Source organism: Bipolaris zeicola, assembly GCF_000523435.1.
Source record: "Bipolaris zeicola 26-R-13 unplaced genomic scaffold scaffold_46, whole genome shotgun sequence".
Classification (NCBI taxonomy): domain Eukaryota; kingdom Fungi; phylum Ascomycota; class Dothideomycetes; order Pleosporales; family Pleosporaceae; genus Bipolaris; species Bipolaris zeicola.
In genome coordinates this window covers 80,936-103,286 of record NW_006912095.1, presented here as the reverse complement: position 1 = coordinate 103,286, position 22,351 = coordinate 80,936, and the positions used below count along the sequence as shown (strand labels likewise).

Below are 22,351 nucleotides of genomic sequence, written 5' to 3'. Positions count from 1 at the left end.
GAAAAAAGAGCCGTGGTGGATGCGGCGTTGCGGCGTGGATGCGGCTGACCAGTTACACTGGTCCTCGCCTACAAGTTCGCAACGCCTATCGTGTACACATAGGGACTAGTAATGTTTTGATAGAGTCGCTCATGGTATGCAGTGTTTTCAGTGGATCATCCCTTACCCTTAGTTGCAAATCCTCTGGGAGGTAGCCATACATGCATCGACGATACCCTCCGCGGAGGCGGCTAGAGCAAAGAACAAAAACTCGAAAATTGCCGCGATCCCTGCACATCAAGGTATACTTTAGGTACACATATATTATGAAGCTAGGAAGTTCTAATTCAGGGTAAAACTCCTCCAGTCGGTTGTTCCAATAGTTTGGAGGACGGAAAGCCTGTACCTACTGTCGACTTTTTAAGCAAATGATCGCTGTGAAGTATTTGATGTGTGTTTCGAGACTGCACTCTAGCTCTTGCAGCGGAAATTGAATCCAAGCAAACAGAGTGTCGGGAATTATCATACCCTATTGTTGGGAGCAGGAGCTTGGCGGAAGTCCAAGCTTGTTACATGACCTCAGATGCATACTGATTCGTCTTATTTGATATCATCTATGGAATAACACGAACATACTCCTGTACATCCACGCTAGATGATCTAACTCGCAAAATTATGCTTGCATCTGAGAATCTGAACTCCACGTGTATCGTCCAACCCTTTGCATCAGCTAGCCGGCCCAGGTTCTTCATGACAGTAATATAGTCCCAAATATTCCCAATAGTGCCTTGGTTGACTACGAAAACCAATCTACTCAGCTTAAAATGCAGATACTGTGTCTCAAGCGCCAACACATGGCACGATGACATGAGACCGAATCCGATGTCATGAAGTGGGAAACGCATTTCCGATGCGTTGTAGATGAGTGACGAGGTAGGCGAAGTTAGAGCGTAAGAGTAGATGAGATTGCGAATTTCTCCCGGAAGACGAAGGAGGAATGCGATTTCCGTGGATGATGTAGTAGATGGTGTATTAGTGGGGCTGACTTTGACTGGACCAAGGAGCTTGAGATGATGCTTTTTGGCTTTTGATCGGAATTTGCCTATCTTCGTGGGGTTCTGGAAAGAGGGCCCGTGTGGGTGAGAGGGGTCACAAGCGTCTTGAGGGCGTGTCGCTTCATCGGAATGAGATCGCTGTTCTGATGGAGGAGATTGGACGGGCATCTTTGCTATCACTGTTGTATTGCTGGTGTTACTAGATATTGCTGGTGCGCTGGGATGCTTGATGGTGGTGGTGGGGTGGGGAGTGAGAGGACTCAATAAGTATTCACTGGTGTTGAGGGAGACCAAGTTCACTTTAAATAGAAGTTTATCATTGTCTCAGAAATAGGGAAACATGTATTATATTCAGCATTGTGGGCATTGGCCGGTGAATGGTGAGGGTATCTCGCTACCAAGTACGTAGTATTGGGCCACATTCACAGTTGCTATTGTCACACCTGCAAACCAAAGGTCAGCAAAACCAGAGTGTGCCACTCAGAGCGATACTTACTAATATGGAATGCCCTGCTCCTGTGATGCGCGCTACATATACTGTTCGTGTACGCGGAGAGGTAAAGGTCCAATCCAAATCGCAAGAAAGAAGATGCGTATCATAAAACCACCGTACTCTTCTGTCCCGGCAGCATATTCTCCTCGAATTCAATTTTCTTGATATGCTGCCCCGGCACAACAATTAGTCCAACAAAGCGGCTGTTCCAGGCCACAGACGCAGATTGGTTACCCGACTCTTCAACAGCCTTGCGAATGGCCTCTGCCGAAGGAGCCCGGTACTCATGTGCCAGCGCGAGAATAATGTTGCGGTCCTGATGGATGTTAAAAGCCGCTGTGATACACAGTCACAGCCAATGTGAGCTGCCCACCTTGTCCGTGCATTTCATTTGACCCCCGAAGACGCGGCCATCGCTCGCGTGTATGCGCAGGTTCTTTCCAATGAACTGGCTCAGCCAAAAGGTGGCTTGCTCGTTGTCCATTTCGGGCGTCTTTTTAGCTCGTGAGGAGAACCAGCTGTGGCGGTTTCTCCTCTTTGCCGCCAACATGGTCGCTCTCTGGAAAAAGAGGGGACTCCGATGTGGCTGTGTAGATCGCCTGAGGCTGGAGGGAGTGGCTTGAGGCGGGTGGAGGTGGGAACAATTCGCCGAAAAGTCTTGGCATGTTTGACGCGTTTGCCGATGATTTTTGGAACTGTGATGAGCGCATGCGACGGCCGCAGTTCTCGCCCACGACAAGATGCAGTCAATACGGCGGAGCTGCCAATTGGCACTCCAGAATCCGCGATATGCTTGTATATATGCCAATGGCTCGAGACGGGCCTTCTCACAGAGTCCCACCCACTCAAGAGGTCCGCATCCTCTTCCAACCCAACAAGCACTATTCGCCCAGACATTGACTCGATACAGGCGCCCTCCCAAACTTTCTCCCGCCCTCTTCTCCTGAGCTCTCTACCCTCCTATCGACCTTCAATTCAAAGGTTCTGCTCCCATATCATCTGACAAAAGAGCAACAAAAACTCGTCTACTCTCAAGAGTCCCGCCCCAAACTCGAAGCCGAGCCTGTGGAGATTACCCTGGGAGATGTCACTCTTCCCCTCGAGCACCTGGACCGTAACAAGCTACCCGATCGCTGGCAGACACTCCGTGGTGTAGTGGAGAAGAGCGAAACGCAGGAAGACTGGGAAAATGTACTTCGATGTCTCGAGGGATTCGTGGAAGCGGGAATCAGGACCAGGCCCCGATGGCAGGAAATGATTATCAGGAAACTGGCTCTGGCCGATATGCACCATCTGATCTTGAAGGCGCTGCAGAGACCAAAGGCAACAGGGATCCGTCTGAGCAACCGGGGTGTGTTGACCCAAGTCTTGAGAAGTGTGCACAGCAGGGCTGCAATAGTCGACTGGGACCAGGAAGAGACGACAAAGGCGCTCAAGATGGCGAAGCAGGTTGTGGAGCTCATGGAGCATAAGGATCATTGCGGCAATAAACCCGTGGCTATGACGGAGCAGGATGGCGACTGGAGGGGGCACCCTGTCGTTGTTGCGCTACCCACTGAACTGGCTGCTATTGTTGCTGAGAAGTACGGCGGGGGCAAAGATGAGGTTAAGAAGATGGCAACCCGCTTGGTCGCTGCAATCAAACAGACTGATTTCGTTGTAAGTCTTCCTCTTCACCCACCAACGACCTGAATATCTTCTAATCACCATTTTTTCCAGACATCACTCAATGGCCTCTTGGAAAGCTCAGCAAAAACCTCTGCCGACTTCCCGGATGTTAAATCGCACCTCGACTTCGTCACTAAACATTGCCATGATTTGTTCGAACTTGTCATTGTTTGGAACGCGCTCAAGACCTCTCGTAAGGTGCTTGGAAGTGACATGCCCATGGCGAACGAGGCGCAGCAATTCGAGGCAAAGGTTGAGCAAGTCCTGAAGCAATCAGTAGATAAACTTGATGCTCTTGCATCGCGCAATGGAACGGTGCTAAAGACACAGTACCTAGACATGGTAAAGGAGGCGGTTGAGGAGTGCAGTTAGGGCGAGAGATTATAAGATGTAGGATCATATTGTAAAAAAATATCGAGGCTACCATGTGAATATTCAAAGATGATATATTTCCACGAAATGCAAAGAGAGCTGGCGTCAACCTGTCATTGACTGGAGAAAAACTCTAAAACTGAGTTTTTTTCTAAAAAAATGAAGCTTTCATCCGCGTCTAATCAATTACACTTCTGATGTTCATCCACTAAAAAGACTAAATCAATAATTATTCATTTTTTCAGTAATCACGCCGTGACCAATTCTACCACAACACCACAAACCCCAATCTAGGATGTAAAATCCCACCTCCTCCCCTTAGACCTAACCACCCTCTTATCCCTCTTATACTTGAACACCCTAATCTTGCGCCTCCCCTTCTCCATACTTTTCCTTAACCCAGCCCTGATGCCAGTCCTATCCACAAAATACTCGTCGTCAGGCCCAACCTCCACCGCGCGCTCCAGGCGCTCCAACTCGTCAATCTGATCAAAGATTGGGTGCCGGGGCAGCATGAAGACATCTTCTATTAGCAGCCCGACGAATTCATTACAGGTGTCCAGCACCATGGGTCGCGAGTTCATGCGTGCGTGGGCATGTAGTCGCAACGCGTCGCCGTAGAGACGGAGGAGCTTGTCGAGCACAATGGTGTTTTGAGACAGTATGCAGCGTAGCTGTGTTTGGAGGTGGCGATGGTTTCGGGGTCCGTGGAGGTCGAGGCGCATGGTGGGTAGGTTGCACTGGATTTCGTGTAGGACGAGCGAGCAGAAGCAGCGGTTTGGGAAGGTGTCGGCGTAGTCGGACAGGAGGATGGCGTCGACGAGCGTGGGATATAGAATCTTTTCCAGGTCCGTAAGAGACGGCATGATGTACGGAGCGGGATGTTTGCCGACATGTTTGGGAGAAAGATCAGGGGGTCCCGTGGCATGCGCGGATTTATCCTCAGTCGCACTTTTGAGCTTGATTGTGGTGGCTACAGGAATTATATGGCGGGTGAGTTCGAGCGGTTGGCTTCTGCGCCTTCTTATAGCCAGTTGAAACGGAGTTGGTAAAGAAGATTTGGAGTCCGGGGATGAAACCAATTGTATACGAGCAAAATCCCGTATAATGATGTCAGTGGGAAGCCATGTTGACTGAGAAGGGGAATCTTCCTCAGCTCCTTTTACATTGGATTCAGAAAAAGCTCGTAGCCTTTTGGGTGGCGCTTGAAATAGATCAATTCCAGAACGATCGACAAGTGGTTGCGGAGATGGGAGCCCCGGAGCAACTTTGGTGACAGGTGATGCCAGCTGAGTATCAGAAACAGTACGCACTGTATTAATAGCACATAAATCATCCAGCGTCTCTAGCGAATGGTGCATTGGGGTATCCGCTTTGGCGTCAATAGCGTCAGGCTCGTGTGTATCTTTCTCATCCCATAACATCTCCAACGATTGCAGTAGCCCAAGCTGCGCTTCTGTATCCATATCTATAACGAAAGATGATGGCAGTGAAACAACGGAGTTTTATGCCAGAATAGCAGTAGCGAATTGGCAGTAGACGTAAGTTTTCGGCTTGGCAGACATCCAGCAACAGATGAGTGACTGACTTGCGATAGAAATGAGATAGGAGATAGGCATGGGGCGAGAAATAGCGAGCTTGGAGGTGTTGGGGTGTTGCCCTGTGTGTCCTCATTCGATCCATTGATTTGTTCCTGCCCTATCTGCATCCACGGTTCTCTAAGTCGCTGCCTTTGTTGCGACCCTTGTAGAAACAGCTACCCTAAACGCAAATTCTTTCCCCAAACCCTATCCTGAAAGGCTACGGTGAAGCCTTCGTTTCTTTTCCTAAGAAGCCATTAATTGATACGCCAAACGCGAGCCAAGTGGCATCCTATCAAAGTACCAGTGATCGTGGTGAAGAGTAATTAGTCGTAACTGTCATCCGTTCTCCTGCTGGAGGATTCGTTTAACAAAGTAGTAGGTAAACATCGTTGCGCATGGTCGCAAGGGCAAGCGATCCCGGCTATTCGAGAAAGGTAACCGCGGCTGAAGGCCGAGGAAAGGACACAGAGCCTTGAACATCTGGCACTGCTCGTAAAATAGTCGTATTCGTACAATGGTATCATTCTTCAAAGCCCAACCACTCGCCAGCGTCGCTGTCTCCATCCTCCATTTCTTCATCCTCAATGCCATTTTCTATTTCCTTGACGCCAAAGTCGATAGCAAGTGGTGTGCCATCCTTCTTACCCACGGGTTGAGAAAGCAGATATTCGATGCGATAGATGTTGTCATCTGCTAACCTGGCAAGTTCGGCTTGAATCCTTCTCACGGCCTTCTCTACGCTTCGCAGCTCTGCTTCTAGGCCGCCCTTGTGCTCTTTCATCCATCGGCCGTGCTTGCTGAGAAGTGATTCTATCCATACCAAGTTGAATTCCAGATGTGGGGACTCGTCGGCCTGGTGTGCGACGAACCGCAGTAGTCGACCAAGGTAGACAGAAGGTAGTTCTTTGACTACAAGTGGAATGTTAGTGACAGGTATGGCTTCATAGATGCGTCGGATGAGGTTGCGCTCATTCAATCGGAACGCCATTACTAGGGCCTTGAGGTAATCCTTTTGTGCCAAAGTGTCGAGAGTGGTTGCTGGTGTGACGTCAATGTCGAGGTCGAAGGGATCAAACTGGAACGTATTGTCCAGCGAGTAGATGAGCAGGCCCTCGGTGGAAGCAGCACAGAAAGCGCGGCCAGTGGGTGAAAAAGCAACATCTGGGACCCGCACTTCAGGCCGTGTTCGCCTTGCGCCAATGCCCTTTTGAGCACCGGGAAGGGTGGTGTCTCGGCGGTTTTCAAGATCCGACGCTTCGCCCTGATCATCAATGAGTCCCTCTGGACCTGCTTCAGTGAGGAGTTTGCTATTCAAGAACTCTTGTGTACCATCCAAAGATAAATTGACGGATACAGTAAACTTCTTGAGCAAAGCACCTGACTGGACATCATATAAGCAGATGTACTTGCTGTTTCCGCCAGCCAAGACGCAAGTGCCGTCTGCACTGTACTTAACGGATGAAAAGGCCTTTGTGCCAGCGACGTTGGCTGCCGTTCGTCGGTCTGACATTTTACGGCCACCAGACACATCCCGTCGCGCATCGACGCCACTCTCCTGTGCAGCGTCGGAGACATTCCAAAAGGTCAGCTGGCCATCGAGCGTTGTGACGGCAATCTGCTTCGAGTCTGGACGGAAAGCCACACAGAGGATATCAGTCATGAGCTGTAGCGGCTCGCTGGTCTGGGTGCGGGCAAAGATGTTCCAAACGCGCACGGTCCTATCCCAGCTTCCACTCACTAGTGTACCTGCATCTGGAGAGAAGGATAAAGAGGATACAGGGCCTTCGTGTCCTGATAGGCGATCGAGCAGCTGGCCAGTCTGAACCGACCAGATGTGGATGTCGAAGGAATCGATGGAGCCTGCGCAAACAACCTCTCCACTGGGGTCGACAGCCAGCGAGGAAAAGGAAAGTCTGGAGGGGGCGGTGAATGTGCGGAAATTTCTGTAGCGATGCAAGTCCCATGCGCGGACGGAACCGTCAAGACTGGCTGTAAACAGGACATTGCCTTTTTTGGCAAACTCGCAGGCTGTTACGCCACCCATGTGCTCTGTAAAGGTGACGACGCAGAAACCTGAGTTCACATCCCACACCTTGATCTTGCCGTCATCTGCGGCTGTGATGATTCTTTGACCGTCTGGCGAATAAGCAATGGTATTCATCGAGTCAAAATGCCCCTGCTGCTTCAAGACGTATGATTCTGACTGCCATTCCCAGACGAGCAGCTGACCCAGCTTTGATGCGCCAAAGGCGAGCCACTCTCCCGTCTTGTTGATAGCGACATAGTCGATGTCGTTTTGCGATATGCTCAGGCTAGAGATTTGAGCGAAGTCGGGCAGTTCGTGGATGAAGAAAATGCCGTGAGAAAAGCCGGTGACGAGCAGCTTGGACTCTGGGTGGAAGCTGGCGCATGTGACGTGGGCGTTGTTCTGGTGGAAAAAGTGGCGCTCTGCGATGCCCCACTGGAGGTTATCGTCGTCGTCTTCATCAGCGTCTGCTGGCGCATCGTAGCGTAGCATGTACTTCCATGTGAAGAGGGCGCCGTCCTTGCTGACGGTGTAGATTGTTTCCTGGTCCTTTGAGAACCATGCGCCGGTGACCTCTTGGCGGTGACCGCTCAGTGTGGTTTGCGCATGTCCCTCCTCCTGGTCAAGGCTCCATATGCGAGCCGTCATGTCCTTGGATGCGGAGAGGAAGAAACGCGAGTCGCTCGACCATTCTATGCTCTGGACGGCGTTATAGTGTCCGGTGTAGACGCGGTGGCGCACAAAAGGCGCAAACTCGAGGTCGCCTTCTGCAACATCTGGTGTTGAAGGCGTGTGCCATACTTGGATTTGGCGTCCAATGCCCACTGCGAAATGGCGACCCGAGGGCGAAAAGGCGAGGGCAGTCACTTCGCCGCCGAGGGAGAAGTGGTAGAGGACGATGCGTCGGGGGACATTGGTAAGGACTGCGCGGCCGTCCTGGTCGACGGAGAGAAGAAGATTTCCGCGGGGGTTGAGTGCGAGGCGAACAATGTTCTTGCGATGGGCAAAGGGAAGCGTGTACGACTTGGAGCTGGGATGCGTGAGCGGGCTGGATACATGCGCCGATATATTTGTGCGTCTACATACCTTACGAGGTCGAAGACAGTCACGCGATTGCCTACAGGCGACAGCAGACAGGTACCATCTGGGGTGAAGAGAAGGTTGCCTCTGCTGTAGACAGTACCTAGCAAGTTGGAGAACTGGGATTATGTCAGCCAGGTGAATGTGTAGAGTAATTTGCACATGTATACTGAACGTACCTGGAAGTCAGTCTTCATGATCGCTATGGGCTGCTGGGCTGCGCGACCATGGCGTTGTTCAAGATGGTCTGGAGTGTAGTGTACAGCAATGTGCTTGTTGTAATGGTCGTCAGTAGTAACAATTCCAAGTCCACAACTTTTTTCCAGCGCTCGGATCTCCATGCAGACACGCTAGTCAGGCGGATTCCCCGTCGTGGGCCCGTGCGCGCGTGCCTGCCGCCGACTGACCGACCGCCCGACTCTCGCAGAAAGGGGAGTCGGCCCAAATTGTCCACCACCACAAACAACGATCTCTCTCTTCTACACATAGCCCACACGCTTGCTCGTTGCTGGATCACGTTTGTGTATGTAAGCAACCTACCCATTCACTCCTTCTCCTCGCTATCATCGTGATCCTGCTTGCACGCAGCCATGTTGGATTCGCGCCAAAGCCTCGACTCGACTACTAACACGTCCCTGTAGACCCTTTCCCCGTACCCATCCCGCATCTTTCTCAGCAGCTCTCGACACCACCACACCATGGCCGAGTCCGCGTCCCCAATTGGCATTGCCAATGTACGTATCTCCATTGTCCAGCTATACATGCTACATACTAACCTTCTTGCCAGCTCCCCAACCAGAGGTACCGTCTACTGTCTCGAATGGACACGGAGCCCCCAGTCTAACGTAGCACAGGCACAAGATTGTTGCCAAGCGTGGTGCTGCTTTCACCATCATGGTAAGTCACCAACCCCCTATACACGCCTCGTAGATCCCCATCTCACACTTCTAGGTTGCTGGAGAGTCTGGCCTCGGAAAGACGACCTTCATCAACACCCTCTTCTCCACCACCATCAAGAACTATGCCGACCACAAGCGACGACACCACAAGCAGATGGACAAGACGGTCGAGATTGAAATTACAAAGGCAGAGCTTGAGGAGAAGTTCTTCAAGGGTAGGCTTCTCCTTCTGAATGCTTGTTTACACCCCTATGTACATTAGCTGACCCTTTGCAGTCCGACTCACCGTCATCGACACGCCCGGATTCGGCGACTACGTGAACAACCGCGACTCGTGGCAGCCCATCATCGAATTCCTCGACGACCAGCACGAGTCGTACATGCTCCAGGAGCAACAACCACGCCGTACCGACAAGATCGACCTCCGTGTCCACGCCTGTCTCTACTTCATCCGCCCCACGGGTCATACGCTTAAGCCCCTCGACATTGAGGTCATGAAGAAGCTGTGCACACGCGTCAACCTGATCCCCGTTGTCGCAAAGGCCGACACACTGAGCCCCACTGATCTGGCCAGGTTCAAGATGAGGGTACGTGTTTCTTTTTTTTTCTTGTGCACCCCCTGCAATGCATGCTGACCGCTTCTAGGTACGCCAGGTGATTGATGCTCAGGGCATCAAGATCTACACTCCTCCGCTAGAGGACGACGATGCTGCCGCCATGCAGCACGCCCGCAGCCTCATCGATGCTATGCCCTTCTCCGTCATTGGCTCTGAGAAGGACGTGCAGACCAACGATGGCCGCACAGTCAAGGGCCGACAATACGCTTGGGGTGTTGCCGAAGTCGAGAACGAGGAGCACTGCGACTTCAAGAAGCTGCGCGCCATCCTCATCCGAACCCACATGCTCGACCTGATCCACACGACTGAGGAGAACCACTACGAGGCCTACCGCGCCGGCCAGATGGAGACGAGGAAGTTTGGCGAGGCACGCCCAAGGAAGCTGGACAACCCCAAATTCAAGGAAGAGGAGGAGGCGTTGCGCAAGCGCTTTACCGAGCAGGTCAAGGTGGAGGAGCAGCGCTTCAGGCAATGGGAACAGAAGCTTATTGCCGAGCGCGACCGCCTCAACAAGGACCTCGAGGCCAGCCACGCGGAGATCAAGCGTCTGGAGGGCGAGGTGGATGCTCTGCAAGGCAGCGTCAACCGCTCTCACGGCCGCCGCTAAGCCGCTCAGGCTGTAGCCTGTGCTGTAGTGCCACGGGCTGGTGCATATGCGGTGTGTGGCGGTTTGGCAATGATTGTCGAGATTCTTCCTCCTTGCAAGATTCCCCTTCTGTTTCGAATTGTTTGGTTGTCATATGTGTGTAATGTCGCTCTGCGATGGGGGGAGGGTTTTCGGCTATGGGCAAATGTGGCACTGGACCTGGGCTAAAACAGCATGTCATAGCTTCTACTTTGTTCTTTTTTTTCTCTGATACAATGTGGTATTAATTTTAGCCCCACTGTTTTTTTTGTTTGTCTGTCTGGCCCTAGAATGATGTTATTGGTGATGTATAGCTAGACCTTTAGTCCGCCAAAGACTCTGTCCAACTCTTCGCCTTGCTTTGCTTTTTGCTCGGCCTGGGGATCCAAGTCCATGAGGTTTTGTTGTTGGTGCTCTTTTCCCTTGTCCTCGTCTACACCTTCTGGTTTGAGGATATGGACTCCGCTGTCCAGCCAGCCCGGCGCTACTCTTCTTTTCTCGGCCAAATCCTCTGCTCGTCGCCTCCCCTCCCACTGTGCCAGAGTCCTCCGCGCATCATCTTCAAGTTGCTTCAAATGCGCCTGTAGCGCTGTGCATGACGAGAGAATCTGGTCTGGAGATGCAGACGTGCCGGACGCAGACACGACGTATGCGCCTGAGGATTCTTCTTGTTGTTGTTGGTGAGGATGATGTGAAGGCGACGACTCGTTTTGTTGCTGTTGTTGTTGTTGTTGTTGTTGTTGTTGTTGCTGCTGCGAGAGGATACTTGGCGGCAGAGTCGAGGGAAGTGACTTGTATGAGTAAGGGAGAGGTGTGGCTGTGGGCAGCGAGATGAATGGCGAGACGGTGAGGGGGACTTGGGCGAGGAGGGGGTGGGGGTCTGTGTCGGTTGGATACGTCAGCTTCTTTCACGCCATGGTGGTGGGAATCGAGAAAACTTGCGTTCGTCATGCATCTTCGTCGTCTTCTTTTGTTAGTGGGTGTACGTGCGTGTGTGTGTGCGACTGAGGGAAACGTCAAGGCGTCAATAGCAGCGGGAGCGGAGAAGATCGGGGATCATGGGGTGGTTTGAGATGTGGGGAACAGTAAGACCCAACCAAACCCGAGGATGCAAGGTACCATCAGTAAGCCTAGACCCCAAGGCCAACTACCGCACCTGAGGTTTTTGCGGGGTGCATACAACATATGCACCACCGTTGGAATCTCTGATCGTCCAACCGTTGCAATAGGAAGAGATGTATGTCTTCATCTTGTTGGAGTGTAACACAAGGTTGATTACCGGCAAAATGTCCAAAGTGGCGAACTTGCATCGCTATTCGAGACACTCGACCATGTGCTTCTCCGCTTTCCGACTCGCATTGCAGAGAGACCCGGCACGCAATGTCGCTTATGCCATTCTCATACCACCGCCACTATGCTTCATATCCCTCATCCTGATAATGTACAATGACGCTGACATTCTCGCAAGGTTTCGCCAAACATGCCAAAGTGACACCACGCAGGTTTGCCGATCGAGACCAAAAGGCTAGATCGCTGAGTTGTACTCACGTGCACCTTGATGTATGCCAGCCAGCCAGTACATGTACGTTCCAGATGTATAACTACATGTGTAGTACAAACCTGCAGCAATAAACCTATCCCTCCCGCAACCACTCTTGACACCCCCAACGGCTTGCTGCCCCGCCACTCTGGCAGACGGGGAATCCGCTGCCTCCCGAGATAATAATGACGCGGTCAGGAATAGACAGCGGTCTTGTGTGTCTCAGCGTGCCGTGCCGAGCGGATGCCGTCACTCAGCACTCAGTCAGACTTGTCCCAGGCGTAAGATTAGGTTACGGAGACGCGTAGCGAAGCCGGGTGGCGGGGTGCGGCTGAGACAAGACGTGCCCATAGCATCTGTGGAAGAGGGCATCTAAGTTTCTACATATTTATACTCTACCTATGTAACGTAGCTAACTATATACTAAACCGCCACACGCTAGTTAAAGCGGATAGTCTCCAGCGCGCTTACGTAGGTGTAAGTACTTGCACGAACTCCCAAGCATTTCTAGACGACGGTGTGAAACATGATAGTCGCCCCATCCTACCCGCTGCTGGTCCTGAAACATGAAACTTGTTTACATGGCAGGACCCAGCAGTACCCCCCGCGCCCGAGGAGCTGTCGTCGTCGATTGTGTGACAAGCGTGCGGTGATTAGCTGTCTTGGATCAGCAGCCCTTTTGAGCAGCACAAGAGTCCTTGGCCTTTCTACGCCGCTGCCATGCATTCTAGCGAAGACTTATACCAAGTATGCACGTTGCTTGGCCCAATTATGTACAGCATGCATAGAAGAAATGGCGAATTCGGCAAATTAGACTGTAGTTCCTCCGTGTCCGGTGCAGACATGCACCAAAGGCTGCTCCATATGTACTCGAGTACTATATGTCTCTATACATGCAATGATGCTAGGCCGCTCACTAAACGGAACAAGGCACCGTTGCGCAAGAGGAAGGATGGATACCGAAACTCGGCATTATTTCTCATCATGACAAAGCCACAAAGACAATAGGTACATGCTCCGGTCTGTCAATATATCCGCCCTGCGCAAAATACATACTGTCGGGCGTTGCTGCACGTGTCCCTGTATCTGTAGCACGTGCATGGCCAGATAAGTACATGCAGGCGCGAGGAGCCGACAATTAGATGAATAAACGGCCGTCTTAATTGCAGGGCAATGGAAGGCCCGAGGCGGCGTGGTGGGCGATGCCAGGCGAGACGACAGCAGACACAATATATTAGATTGGTAGTGGGAAGTAGTGTGGAGAGACCGAGTCGCACATGCAAGCGCCGCAAAGTTGACGACACTGACACTGGACTTGAGGCGAGTCGCCGGAACGGGCGTCACAGAGCCGTTAGCGAAAAGGACGTGCGAATGCGGTCAAAAAGAGGGCTTGGGCGCATGGCTGGGGGTGCGAGTGTGTGATGAAAGGATGAGTCCCAAGAGTTGTTTCCAGCCGCTTAAACGGCGCTAGGCCGGTTGGGGCAAGCCTCGAGTGTCCCAAACGGGCTATAGCAGCGTCGCCGACGGCAAATGAGCTGGATTCCCGGCTTTAAGGCAATCTACATCAATCAACTCCCCCATGTCGCCCTTATTGCTACATATTAACCACCTGCCCTGGCCCTTGGCGAGGTCACGTTGACCACCCCCCGCGCCCAATAGCACCGCGTCTCATGCTAATCCAACCTGCTTGCGAGCCCCACCGTTCTCGATTCCCATCTTCTGTGCCTGGCTCAAGGGGCCTGTTCTGCCGCCTCCAGATGCAACTCCCCCAGGTAGTGGCTTGGCCCTATTGGCGTCCATCCTACCTTCTATGCACTCGATAGAAGCGTCTAGGGGGGAGGGGTGTATGATGGCGGGCACCTTCAAAATGTATATAACCACCATGGCACCCTGGCATGGTCCTCCAGCCCGCCAGCTTTCACCTTCGCTCATTTTTACTAACCCCTCAACATGAAGGGCTCTTCTTTTGCAAAGGCAGCTGCGCTGCTCTCTTCTTCTTTCGCCTCTCTAGCATACGCTCAGGAAACTTTTACCCATGCTGCCACCGGCATCACCTTTTGGCGCCAAGTGGTCAGTAGCGCTGAGACTGCTGGTGGCCTCGAATGGGGAATGGCCCTCCCCGAAGCCTCGACTGGCAACAACTTGGACTACATTGGTTACATTGTGAGTCCTCCAAAACATATATACCGTATTATCTGCCTAGTCTTGCCCTTACTAACACACCACTCCAGAAAGGTTCCCTCACCTCCGGCCAGGGTTGGTCTGGTTTGAGTCACCGTGGTGGCATGCCCGATGCCCTTCTTCTCGTGGCCTGGCCCGATAACGATGCTGTCAAGGCTGGCTTCTACCATGCAGCGTCAGTTTAGTTCCGACATGGTTGTCAAATCCCCCCACTAACCAAGTACAGTGGCTACACAGCCCCCGTTGACTACACTGGCAATGCCACTCTAAGCACAATCTACCAGAAGGTTTCTGACACCAACTTTGAGTACGTTTACCTGTGCAAGAGCTGTTGGGCTTGGAACCAAGGAGGTGCCGAAGGCTCTCAACTACCAACTGGCGAGGTGCAAGTCATTGGATGGGCTCAGCACGATAAGGTTTACTCCGGTACTTGGGTCCAGCACAACAAGGGCCAGGGTCTCTTCGGTGCTCAAGTTGCCCCGGCCAGGAGCGCAAAATACCCTGACTGGGAAAAACTGGCCCAGCCCCCCACAGGCTCACCTACACCCTCACAGCCTGGTACCTCCCCCACACCAACTGCAGCATGCCAGGGTTCTCCCGCTCCCACCGGTTCCTACGACTACATTGTCATCGGTGGTGGTGCTGGAGGTATCCCCATGGCTGACAAGCTTTCCGAGTCCGGCAAGAGTGTTCTTCTGCTCGAGAAAGGCCCGCCATCTCTTGCTCGCTTTGGTGGAAACATGGGCCCTGCCTGGGCTCTCAGTAATAACCTCACCCGCTTCGACATCCCCGGTCTCTGCAACCAGATCTGGGTTGACTCTGCTGGTGTCGCCTGTACCGACATTGACCAGATGGCCGGCTGCGTGCTTGGTGGCGGTGCTGCCGTCAACGCTGCGCTTTGGTGGAAGCCAGTCGATATCGACTTCGACTACCAATTCCCTGCTGGCTGGAAATCATCCGATGTCAAGCCTGCCATCGACCGCGTCTTCTCGCGCATCCCTGGAACTGACACTCCTTCCGTCGATGGCAAGCGTTACAAGCAAGAAGGCTTCAACCTTCTCTCCAGTGCCCTTGGTGCTGATGGCTGGAAGAGCGTCACTGCGAACAGCCAGCAGAACCAGAAGAACAGGACTTACTCCCACGCTCCCTTCATGTACGAGAACGGGCAGCGTCAGGGTCCTCTTGGCACTTACATGGTGTCTGCGCTTAAGAGGTCAAACTTCAAGCTCTGGACAAACACCATGGCTCGCCGTGTTATCCGCAACGGCGGAGTCGCTACTGGTGTTGAACTCGAGAGCGGCGTTGGTGGCACCGGCTACTGCGGTACTGTCAACCTGAACCCGGGTGGCCGTGTCGTCCTTTCCGCTGGTTCTTTCGGAAGTGCCAAGCTTCTCTTCCGCAGTGGTATTGGACCAAAGGACCAACTCAGTGTTGTCAAGGCCAGCGCTCGCGACGGTGCTACTATGATCAAGGAGTCTGACTGGATTAACCTTCCTGTCGGACAGAACTTGAACGACCACGTCAACACCGATCTCGTCATTAAGCACCCCAACATTTCCAACTACAACTTCTACGAGGCATGGGACACCCCTATCGAGGCTGACAAGAACCTGTACTTGAGCAAGCGCTCAGGTATCCTCGCTACCTCCGCCCCCAACATTGGCCCTGTTGCTTGGGAAATGATCAAGGGATCTGACGGAATTGACCGATCCATCCAGTGGACTGCTCGTGTTGAAGGCCCAGGACCCAATGACACCAACCACCTCACCATCTCTCAGTACCTCGGCCACGGCTCTACCTCGCGAGGTGCCCTCTCCATCAACGGTGCTCTCAACATGGTTGTCAGCAAGTCACCATACTTGAACAACCAGGCCGATACCGATGTCGTCATTGCTGGGATCAAGAGCATGATCAAGGCCATCAAGAAGAACCCCCAGATTGAGTTCCAGGTCCCCAATGTCAACCAGACTGTCGAGGAATACGTCGCCAGTCTGCCAAAGACCCCATCTGCGCGCCGCGCCAACCACTGGATCGGTACCGCTAAGCTTGGAACTGACAGTGGACTTACTGGCGGAACCTCTGTTGTTGATTTGAACGCTCAGGTCTACGGAACAAAGAACATTCACGTCGTCGATGCCTCAATCTTCCCTGGGTGAGTCCCCATACACTACACTTTTCTTGATCTACAAACTGACCTGATGCAGTCAAATCTTCACCAACCCTACTTCTTACATCATCACCGCCGCAGAGCACGCAGCTGCCAAGATCATTGCTCTTGGTCCTAGCACTGGAGGTGGATCGTCTGTCTCGTCCAAGCCAGTCAGCTCAGCTCCTCCTGCTTCTTCAGCCAAGCCAACCAGCGCTACTCCCACCAAGTCATCGGCCAAACCTACCCCAACCGCCGTATCTGGTGCCTGGCAACAGTAAGTGACTCAAGTGTCTTTGAGTATCAAACATAAACTTACACGGCAACAGATGCGGTGGCCAAGGTTGGACCGGCCCTACAGCTTGTGTCAGCGGATACAAGTGCACCTTCAACAACACCTTCTACTCTCAATGCACCCCCGCATAAGAGATCTTTAGCCATTCCCTAGCATGAGAATTGCAGGGAAACCGTATATATGCGCTTCATCTTTTTGTATATATCTTCATTTCTCTGTAATTGAATCATTTCAGACCGTTGCCATTCATGAGTATGCCTCATTCTTGTTCTCAAGTGATGTTCCATACTTGGCAATGCTTCCAAGAATGGAACGAAGTGCTCGCGTGACTAGTGCACCTTAGCGTTTCTATGACACAAAACATTTGCCCTATACCGCACCACCTTTCCTTTCATCGTCATCACCCGTATCGCCCCACTTTCTGTCATCCCATTCCCATATCGGTCCTCCTCTGGCCGACAAATCAATCAGAGTTTTTTCCTTTCTCCGCAGCCTGTATTCCTCCCTCCTGCAAAAGAATTTGTTCCTTTCGTGACGGATATGACTAACGTGCATCTATCTGTCGCGAGGGGGATGCACGTTACCCTAGCAATAGCTCTATAGAGGAAGCCCTCCCCTTTGCTACTCACTAATAACTTTTCTGAGAAAGAAAATATTACTCTCTTTCCACTAGTGCTTACTCCTCATAGGGGGGTCAGGAGATGCTAATTGCTAGAGCTAAGCACTTGAATCATGTAATCACGCACAGAGAATCCTATCGAGAAGCTCTACCGAAGGGACGTTCAGCCACATTACAAGCTAGTTTAGTTGGCTGTGGGATAAATACTTATGATATATCTTCCCCATATGAGAGGGCTATGAATCATTTTGACCTTTCATTTCGCTATGATTTTTTTTTCTGCTATAAGCTGCGCAACTGTGAAAAGCATTCGTATCGATGGTGATTTCACAGACCTTTTGACCGCATATTCTCTGTGGACTTTTGCCGAAGGAGCAGCTATATAAGGAGATGAAGACGAACTCAGGCTATAGTCGATCAATCTTCCTAAGTGCTTTTCTTACGAACTAAAGCGTTACGACAATCTTTTGTTAGCTCAAGCGGTCTATAGCTATACAGATTGCACTACGTTAGGCACAATGCGCTTTTTAAGCTTGCTTATCATGCCTGTTTTTACAGGCATAGTAGCTGGGCGGATAGACACTCAGTATTGCCATTCTGCTGATCCGAACTGGGGAGTAGGTCATCTCGGACAGTTTATAGTATTAAGGGGTTGTTTGTTGTAAAAAAGGAAGTTCACTAACACAAGCTTTACAGACTGCGGGAAATTGCAACGAACAAGATACTTATTGGTGTCGGCACTACGCTGCATGTGAAAATGTAAGCTATAATGCGAGTTTGATAACTCTCGGCGATTCAATAGGCGCCTATCAGGCCAGGGAAGGATGAGCTGTAGGAACGTGTATGGAGTGTTTATGAGAAGGTAATTCTATAAGAATTAAGTTGTCTTCAAAAACCCAGTTACATCTATATTTCTTTTCCAATACGAATCGCCACAAAATATCACGGTATACTATCCTAAAGCTTACCGGCCTTCGTGCGGACCCGGCTAAAGAAGTATAGTCCAAACTCTGTGTAACAATTCTATGCACGGAATAATTACTTTAGCTCTTGCCTTTACCTCGCAATTCTTTCGTAATATAGCAACGGTATTGGCATCTTTGAGTAGCGCAAACAGCGATACCAGCTAAGGTCACGCTGTAATATTGTAATCGCATCTGCTGCATGTATGCGCCATAGCAATTCTTCGGCACCAACAGCTCAATGTACAGTTTTGAAGTCATTTCAATAGTAAACAGCGATATTTGATCACGCTCCTATACACAGCCTACACGTGACGGAGTATTATTAATAGTACACACTCTCTTTAGCGTCTTGGCGCGTAGGGATGGACATTAGCCTTAAACCATCTCAAGTCCCTCACTACACCAAACAAACACAATGCCATCAAACTGCCCCGCAACCTCTGTCACGCGCGACAACGGCGCATTCATCAATACAACAGAGCTCTTCCACCAACGTCTACAGAAGAGCCCCAAGGAAGATTGGGACCGCCTAAAGCGATGCTGGGGCTACATGGACTGCGGCGATTGCCATCGAAGTACAGGTCATTGCGGATGGTGCGCGATTGTACGTTTTTCTTTCTTCCATGTCATCTTATTGTGTGTTTCATCAAAAAAAAATAAAAAAACAATGGAACTTTTTCACCGGTTTTTGATTAAATAACTGATGCGGTAATAAAGTCTTCAACTTGTCTTCCTCTCCCGCTAGACGATGCTTTTTCCAGGACTTTCCCGCTGCTGTCGCCTATTCGCCACCATGACATCTGCGCATTGGGATCTGAGCGGTTTGAACTGCGGACTGGCGGGCTGGGATGCCAGGTTTCTACTATCACTTTTTTGACGTCCCTTGTTACGATTTTTTGTACGTTGTTTGGGGTGCTGGTGCTTTATGGAGTGTCCAAGTGTGTTGGTTGGGTGGTTTGGGGGACTAGGGCGAGAAGCGGGGGGTATGTTGTCTATGAGGATGGGAGGGGCGGGGTGTGGGTGAGGGAGGGTTGGGGGAGGTGGTGGAGGAGGGTTGGTGGGATGCAGAGGGAGGAAGAGGTGGAGGTTGTGGATGAGGGGACGGGGCGGAGGGGATTCATTTGGTGGAATGAGAGAGGTGGGGAGAGGAGGCCATTGCTTCGATGAAGGTATATGCGATATTGTATGCTCATAGGGACTTTTGGTACGTATCGTAGCGTGATTCAAGATGAATATCGGAAGATTAAGGGACGACCCCCAATGAAGGTGGTAGAGCAAAGCTGAACACTAATTACTGCTAAGGAATTGATTGAAGAAGGTGTCTATCTACTTCGAGCAGCGGTAACACGCCGGGGGTATCCACGAAGGTACCGACTGTGCCTTACTTTCACTCCAACTCGAATTCACCTTCGATATTTACGTCACCAGATGCTCATATGGCTGCCCCGTGCAATGTTTTTCTCTCTCACTATGAACTGGTCTGCAAACGCTCTCACCTCATCCAGCGTCCAAGCTTCTCCTAGCAAGATATAATCCTGCTACCAGTAGCGAGTATATCTCCACCATACTTTCTTCCAAATTTTCTGACAACCCATCATACACTGCTCATTACACACTGCTAAACATGGCCAAGAAAATCCGACCCAACCGCCCCACTACACCCCGGAGCGTCAACAAGACTACTCCCGGTGACACGAGTGTCACTGTCGACATAGTATCTGCTTCGGGATCTGAGTCTTCGTGCGAGGAGATGAGCTACTCAGACAACATGTCTCCACTCCACTCTCGTGAGCGTCTGACGCCAACGTCACCATCAGTCATCGTCGATATCGAGAGCGACATTGAGGAATACAAGAAGCGTGATGGCTTCAGGTCTGCCATGCACAGCTTCGTGCGACTCGCCAAGGCTTTTGCATCCCCCTCATCCGGCGTATGGTCAACTGATATGACTGCTATGGTCAAACAGATGGAAGAGCGTCTGTCTGAGATGAAGGAGCAGTATGCTGTGGCTTTCGATGTGTCTCTGTCTGAGGTGGAGAAGCGGTTTGCTAAGGATCCCGATCAGTTTGAAGATTCTGACGAAGAAGATTATGATCTGGACGACGGAGAGTTCGAGGGCGAGGAGCTGGGTACCTTGCCGGCGACTCACTTCATTCAGAAGATGGAAGCCGCATCTGCTACCGAGAAATCACCGGCAAGGCGCGAGCAAGTCGTTGTCCCACCTTATATGGCTTATGTAGTTGCCCGCATTCAGGAGCTGTCCGACATTCGGGCCGCCGAAGTAGCTCGGCGTCAGTCCCAAGGGTATCATGAAGCCGTGTCGACTGGAGATGATATCAAGGACTCGCTTATCTCCCATCTCAAGCAGCTCGAGGGCACTTCAAAGCCTGTTCAGAAATCCCCATCCGCTACTGCAAAGTCTTCGAACGCCACGGACGCTCTCGTTGCGGATTCTGTAACCTCGCACGCCCAGTCACTCTTGGCCAAATGCAAGGTGCCCTTGGCCACCATATTGGCCACTGCATTGTTCCGGTTTTGCATGGACCATCCAAAGGATTTCACCGCAAAGGATGCATACAACGTTACGCGCATGTGTAGTGGCGATGGAGAAGTTGCGCTCCGTCTATACCAGCAGGCCGCTGATGATCCGCCTTCACTCAAGCAGGCGTTGAAGGAGTGGATGTCTTCACACCAGGACAACGATGACAACACAGCATCCATGCTTCGCGATGAAGCCAACGAGACTGGTGTCAAGCAAGCGTATTGTGAGAGTGAGGCGTCTGACGACACTGCTTACTCTGCACCTGCTCAGTTGGAGAAGGGTCACCAAGGAGCCGCAGATGGCACATGTGCGGACGCTGTGTGGGGTACCAAGACTGTGGTTCAGCATGTTGATGATTGCTTGAATACATGGTGCAACGGTCGCTGCGTTGAGGAACTTGCTCATGAAGCCGATTCGGCCACTGTTCACCACGACTCTGCTCAGTTGGAGAAGGATCGCCGTGCTGCGGCTGCTGCCATATGGGCTAGCACGTTTGAGGATATCGCTTCCATTCAGCATGCCGATACTTTCTGGATTCCATCGTGTAATGGCGAATGCGTTAAGCGCCTTGCTCACAAAGCCGATTCAACTGCACCTGATGACGGCTTCTGGGGCTCGATCGATGGCGAAGCCATTCCTACTTGCGCATCTGGGTGGGAAGATCTCAAAACCGCCTCCGATATCGATGAACATGACATTCCTGACGACACCGCCGATGACTCCGCAGCCAAGCTTCCAGAGCCTACCGATTACATCGTCACCTACTGGGCCACCATCGAGCACGAAGGCCAGGCCGTCCACATCCCCATCGACAGCAGCAACGTTTCCGGCCCCGAAAAATTCATCATCGAAGGCAGCGCAGGCATGAACAAGGTGTGGAAGTGGGTCCAGGAAAAGGGTCTCACGGATAAGATCAGCCTCCAGGATGCGTTTGACTTGGCCAAGGATATGCAGGTTGAAGCACCGACTGCCGAAGAGTCTCGTAAGGAGGAGAGCGATGGAGGTGATGACTCGGAGTATGTTCCTTCGTCTTCTTCTGGTTCTTCTTCTTGTACTGCCCCTTCTTCTAAGCATCCTTCGAACAAGGCGCCCTCTCCTCCTGGGGATCTTTGGGGCAGGACGCCCTCGCCTCGTGTCTCTGTTTTTGAGAGTCTTTGGGGTGAGTTACCCGCGCCTCATGACTGGCCGACTTCGAAGACTATCCTTGGCTATGCTAGATAGGTGATTTCTCACCATCTGCTCATTCAGGCTGACTTGCAGCCGGCGTGCGGTCCATCCATGTACGGGCGAGGCACGGTTTTCTTATGTAGGCTGCCCTTCTTTCCTTCGGCTCCAAGGGGCGGCTTGTAGATATCAGACCCATCGATATCTACGATTGATTTTCTTGTTTTCGCATTCTCGGGTACTGCTGAGATGCATGCATTGGTGATATACCTGGGCACGGGATTTTGCAGCACGAGACAAGGGACTTTGATCTCAATGCGGGACATGTAGCTAGATATTCCAGATAGTGGAATACATATATGAAACTTCAAACTGGTGTTTCTTACTGTGAGGTGGTGTTGATGATGATGATGATGAAATTGAACTTCTACTTTGACGCAAATATATAAACCTGCCATGTTTACACTGCAGTGCCCGCTACCTTTGTATAACGCAGAGCCGC

The 22,351-nt window shown here is 51.6% G+C and overlaps 10 protein-coding genes across 10 annotated transcripts; 5 read left to right on the top strand and 5 right to left on the bottom strand.

The window, feature by feature from the left end:
* Positions 1-593: 593 nt before the first annotated feature.
* COCCADRAFT_3794 (uncharacterized protein) lies at positions 594-1,202 on the bottom strand (the record flags this gene model as incomplete). Its single annotated transcript, XM_007712551.1, has 1 exon — positions 594-1,202. One exon carries the CDS (start codon positions 1,200-1,202, stop codon positions 594-596), a length of 609 nt encoding a protein of 202 aa, XP_007710741.1.
* Positions 1,203-1,630: 428 nt separating this feature from the next.
* COCCADRAFT_92140 (uncharacterized protein) lies at positions 1,631-2,011 on the bottom strand (the record flags this gene model as incomplete). The annotated part of the gene is made up of 2 exons (XM_007712594.1): positions 1,631-1,843; positions 1,901-2,011. 2 exons carry the CDS (start codon positions 2,009-2,011, stop codon positions 1,631-1,633), a joined length of 324 nt encoding a protein of 107 aa, XP_007710784.1.
* Positions 2,012-2,267: 256 nt separating this feature from the next.
* Positions 2,268-3,567, top strand: COCCADRAFT_92197 (uncharacterized protein; the record flags this gene model as incomplete). Its single annotated transcript, XM_007712593.1, has 3 exons — positions 2,268-2,379; positions 2,438-3,186; positions 3,247-3,567. 3 exons carry the CDS (start codon positions 2,268-2,270, stop codon positions 3,565-3,567), a joined length of 1,182 nt encoding a protein of 393 aa, XP_007710783.1.
* Positions 3,568-3,857: 290 nt separating this feature from the next.
* COCCADRAFT_35509 (uncharacterized protein) lies at positions 3,858-5,033 on the bottom strand (the record flags this gene model as incomplete). Its single annotated transcript, XM_007712592.1, has 1 exon — positions 3,858-5,033. One exon carries the CDS (start codon positions 5,031-5,033, stop codon positions 3,858-3,860), a length of 1,176 nt encoding a protein of 391 aa, XP_007710782.1.
* Positions 5,034-5,670: 637 nt separating this feature from the next.
* COCCADRAFT_3790 (uncharacterized protein) lies at positions 5,671-8,453 on the bottom strand (the record flags this gene model as incomplete). The annotated part of the gene is made up of 3 exons (XM_007712550.1): positions 5,671-8,206; positions 8,263-8,375; positions 8,436-8,453. The coding sequence occupies 3 exons, from the start codon at positions 8,451-8,453 to the stop codon at positions 5,671-5,673; spliced, it is 2,667 nt and encodes an 888-aa protein (XP_007710740.1).
* Positions 8,454-8,954: 501 nt separating this feature from the next.
* COCCADRAFT_92186 (uncharacterized protein) lies at positions 8,955-10,379 on the top strand (the record flags this gene model as incomplete). The annotated part of the gene is made up of 6 exons (XM_007712591.1): positions 8,955-8,990; positions 9,044-9,057; positions 9,111-9,153; positions 9,208-9,370; positions 9,432-9,742; positions 9,801-10,379. 6 exons carry the CDS (start codon positions 8,955-8,957, stop codon positions 10,377-10,379), a joined length of 1,146 nt encoding a protein of 381 aa, XP_007710781.1.
* A 332-nt stretch (positions 10,380-10,711) lies between these two features.
* On the bottom strand, positions 10,712-11,979 carry COCCADRAFT_25044 (uncharacterized protein; the record flags this gene model as incomplete). The annotated part of the gene is made up of 2 exons (XM_007712561.1): positions 10,712-11,277; positions 11,946-11,979. 2 exons carry the CDS (start codon positions 11,977-11,979, stop codon positions 10,712-10,714), a joined length of 600 nt encoding a protein of 199 aa, XP_007710751.1.
* A 1,908-nt stretch (positions 11,980-13,887) lies between these two features.
* Positions 13,888-16,690, top strand: COCCADRAFT_3787 (carbohydrate-binding module family 1 protein; the record flags this gene model as incomplete). The annotated part of the gene is made up of 5 exons (XM_007712549.1): positions 13,888-14,100; positions 14,169-14,293; positions 14,345-16,270; positions 16,323-16,541; positions 16,594-16,690. 5 exons carry the CDS (start codon positions 13,888-13,890, stop codon positions 16,688-16,690), a joined length of 2,580 nt encoding a protein of 859 aa, XP_007710739.1.
* Positions 16,691-18,558: 1,868 nt separating this feature from the next.
* Positions 18,559-19,310, top strand: COCCADRAFT_92176 (uncharacterized protein; the record flags this gene model as incomplete). Its single annotated transcript, XM_007712590.1, has 2 exons — positions 18,559-18,747; positions 18,861-19,310. The coding sequence occupies 2 exons, from the start codon at positions 18,559-18,561 to the stop codon at positions 19,308-19,310; spliced, it is 639 nt and encodes a 212-aa protein (XP_007710780.1).
* A 457-nt stretch (positions 19,311-19,767) lies between these two features.
* On the top strand, positions 19,768-21,906 carry COCCADRAFT_25042 (uncharacterized protein; the record flags this gene model as incomplete). Its single annotated transcript, XM_007712560.1, has 1 exon — positions 19,768-21,906. One exon carries the CDS (start codon positions 19,768-19,770, stop codon positions 21,904-21,906), a length of 2,139 nt encoding a protein of 712 aa, XP_007710750.1.
* Positions 21,907-22,351: the final 445 nt, after the last annotated feature.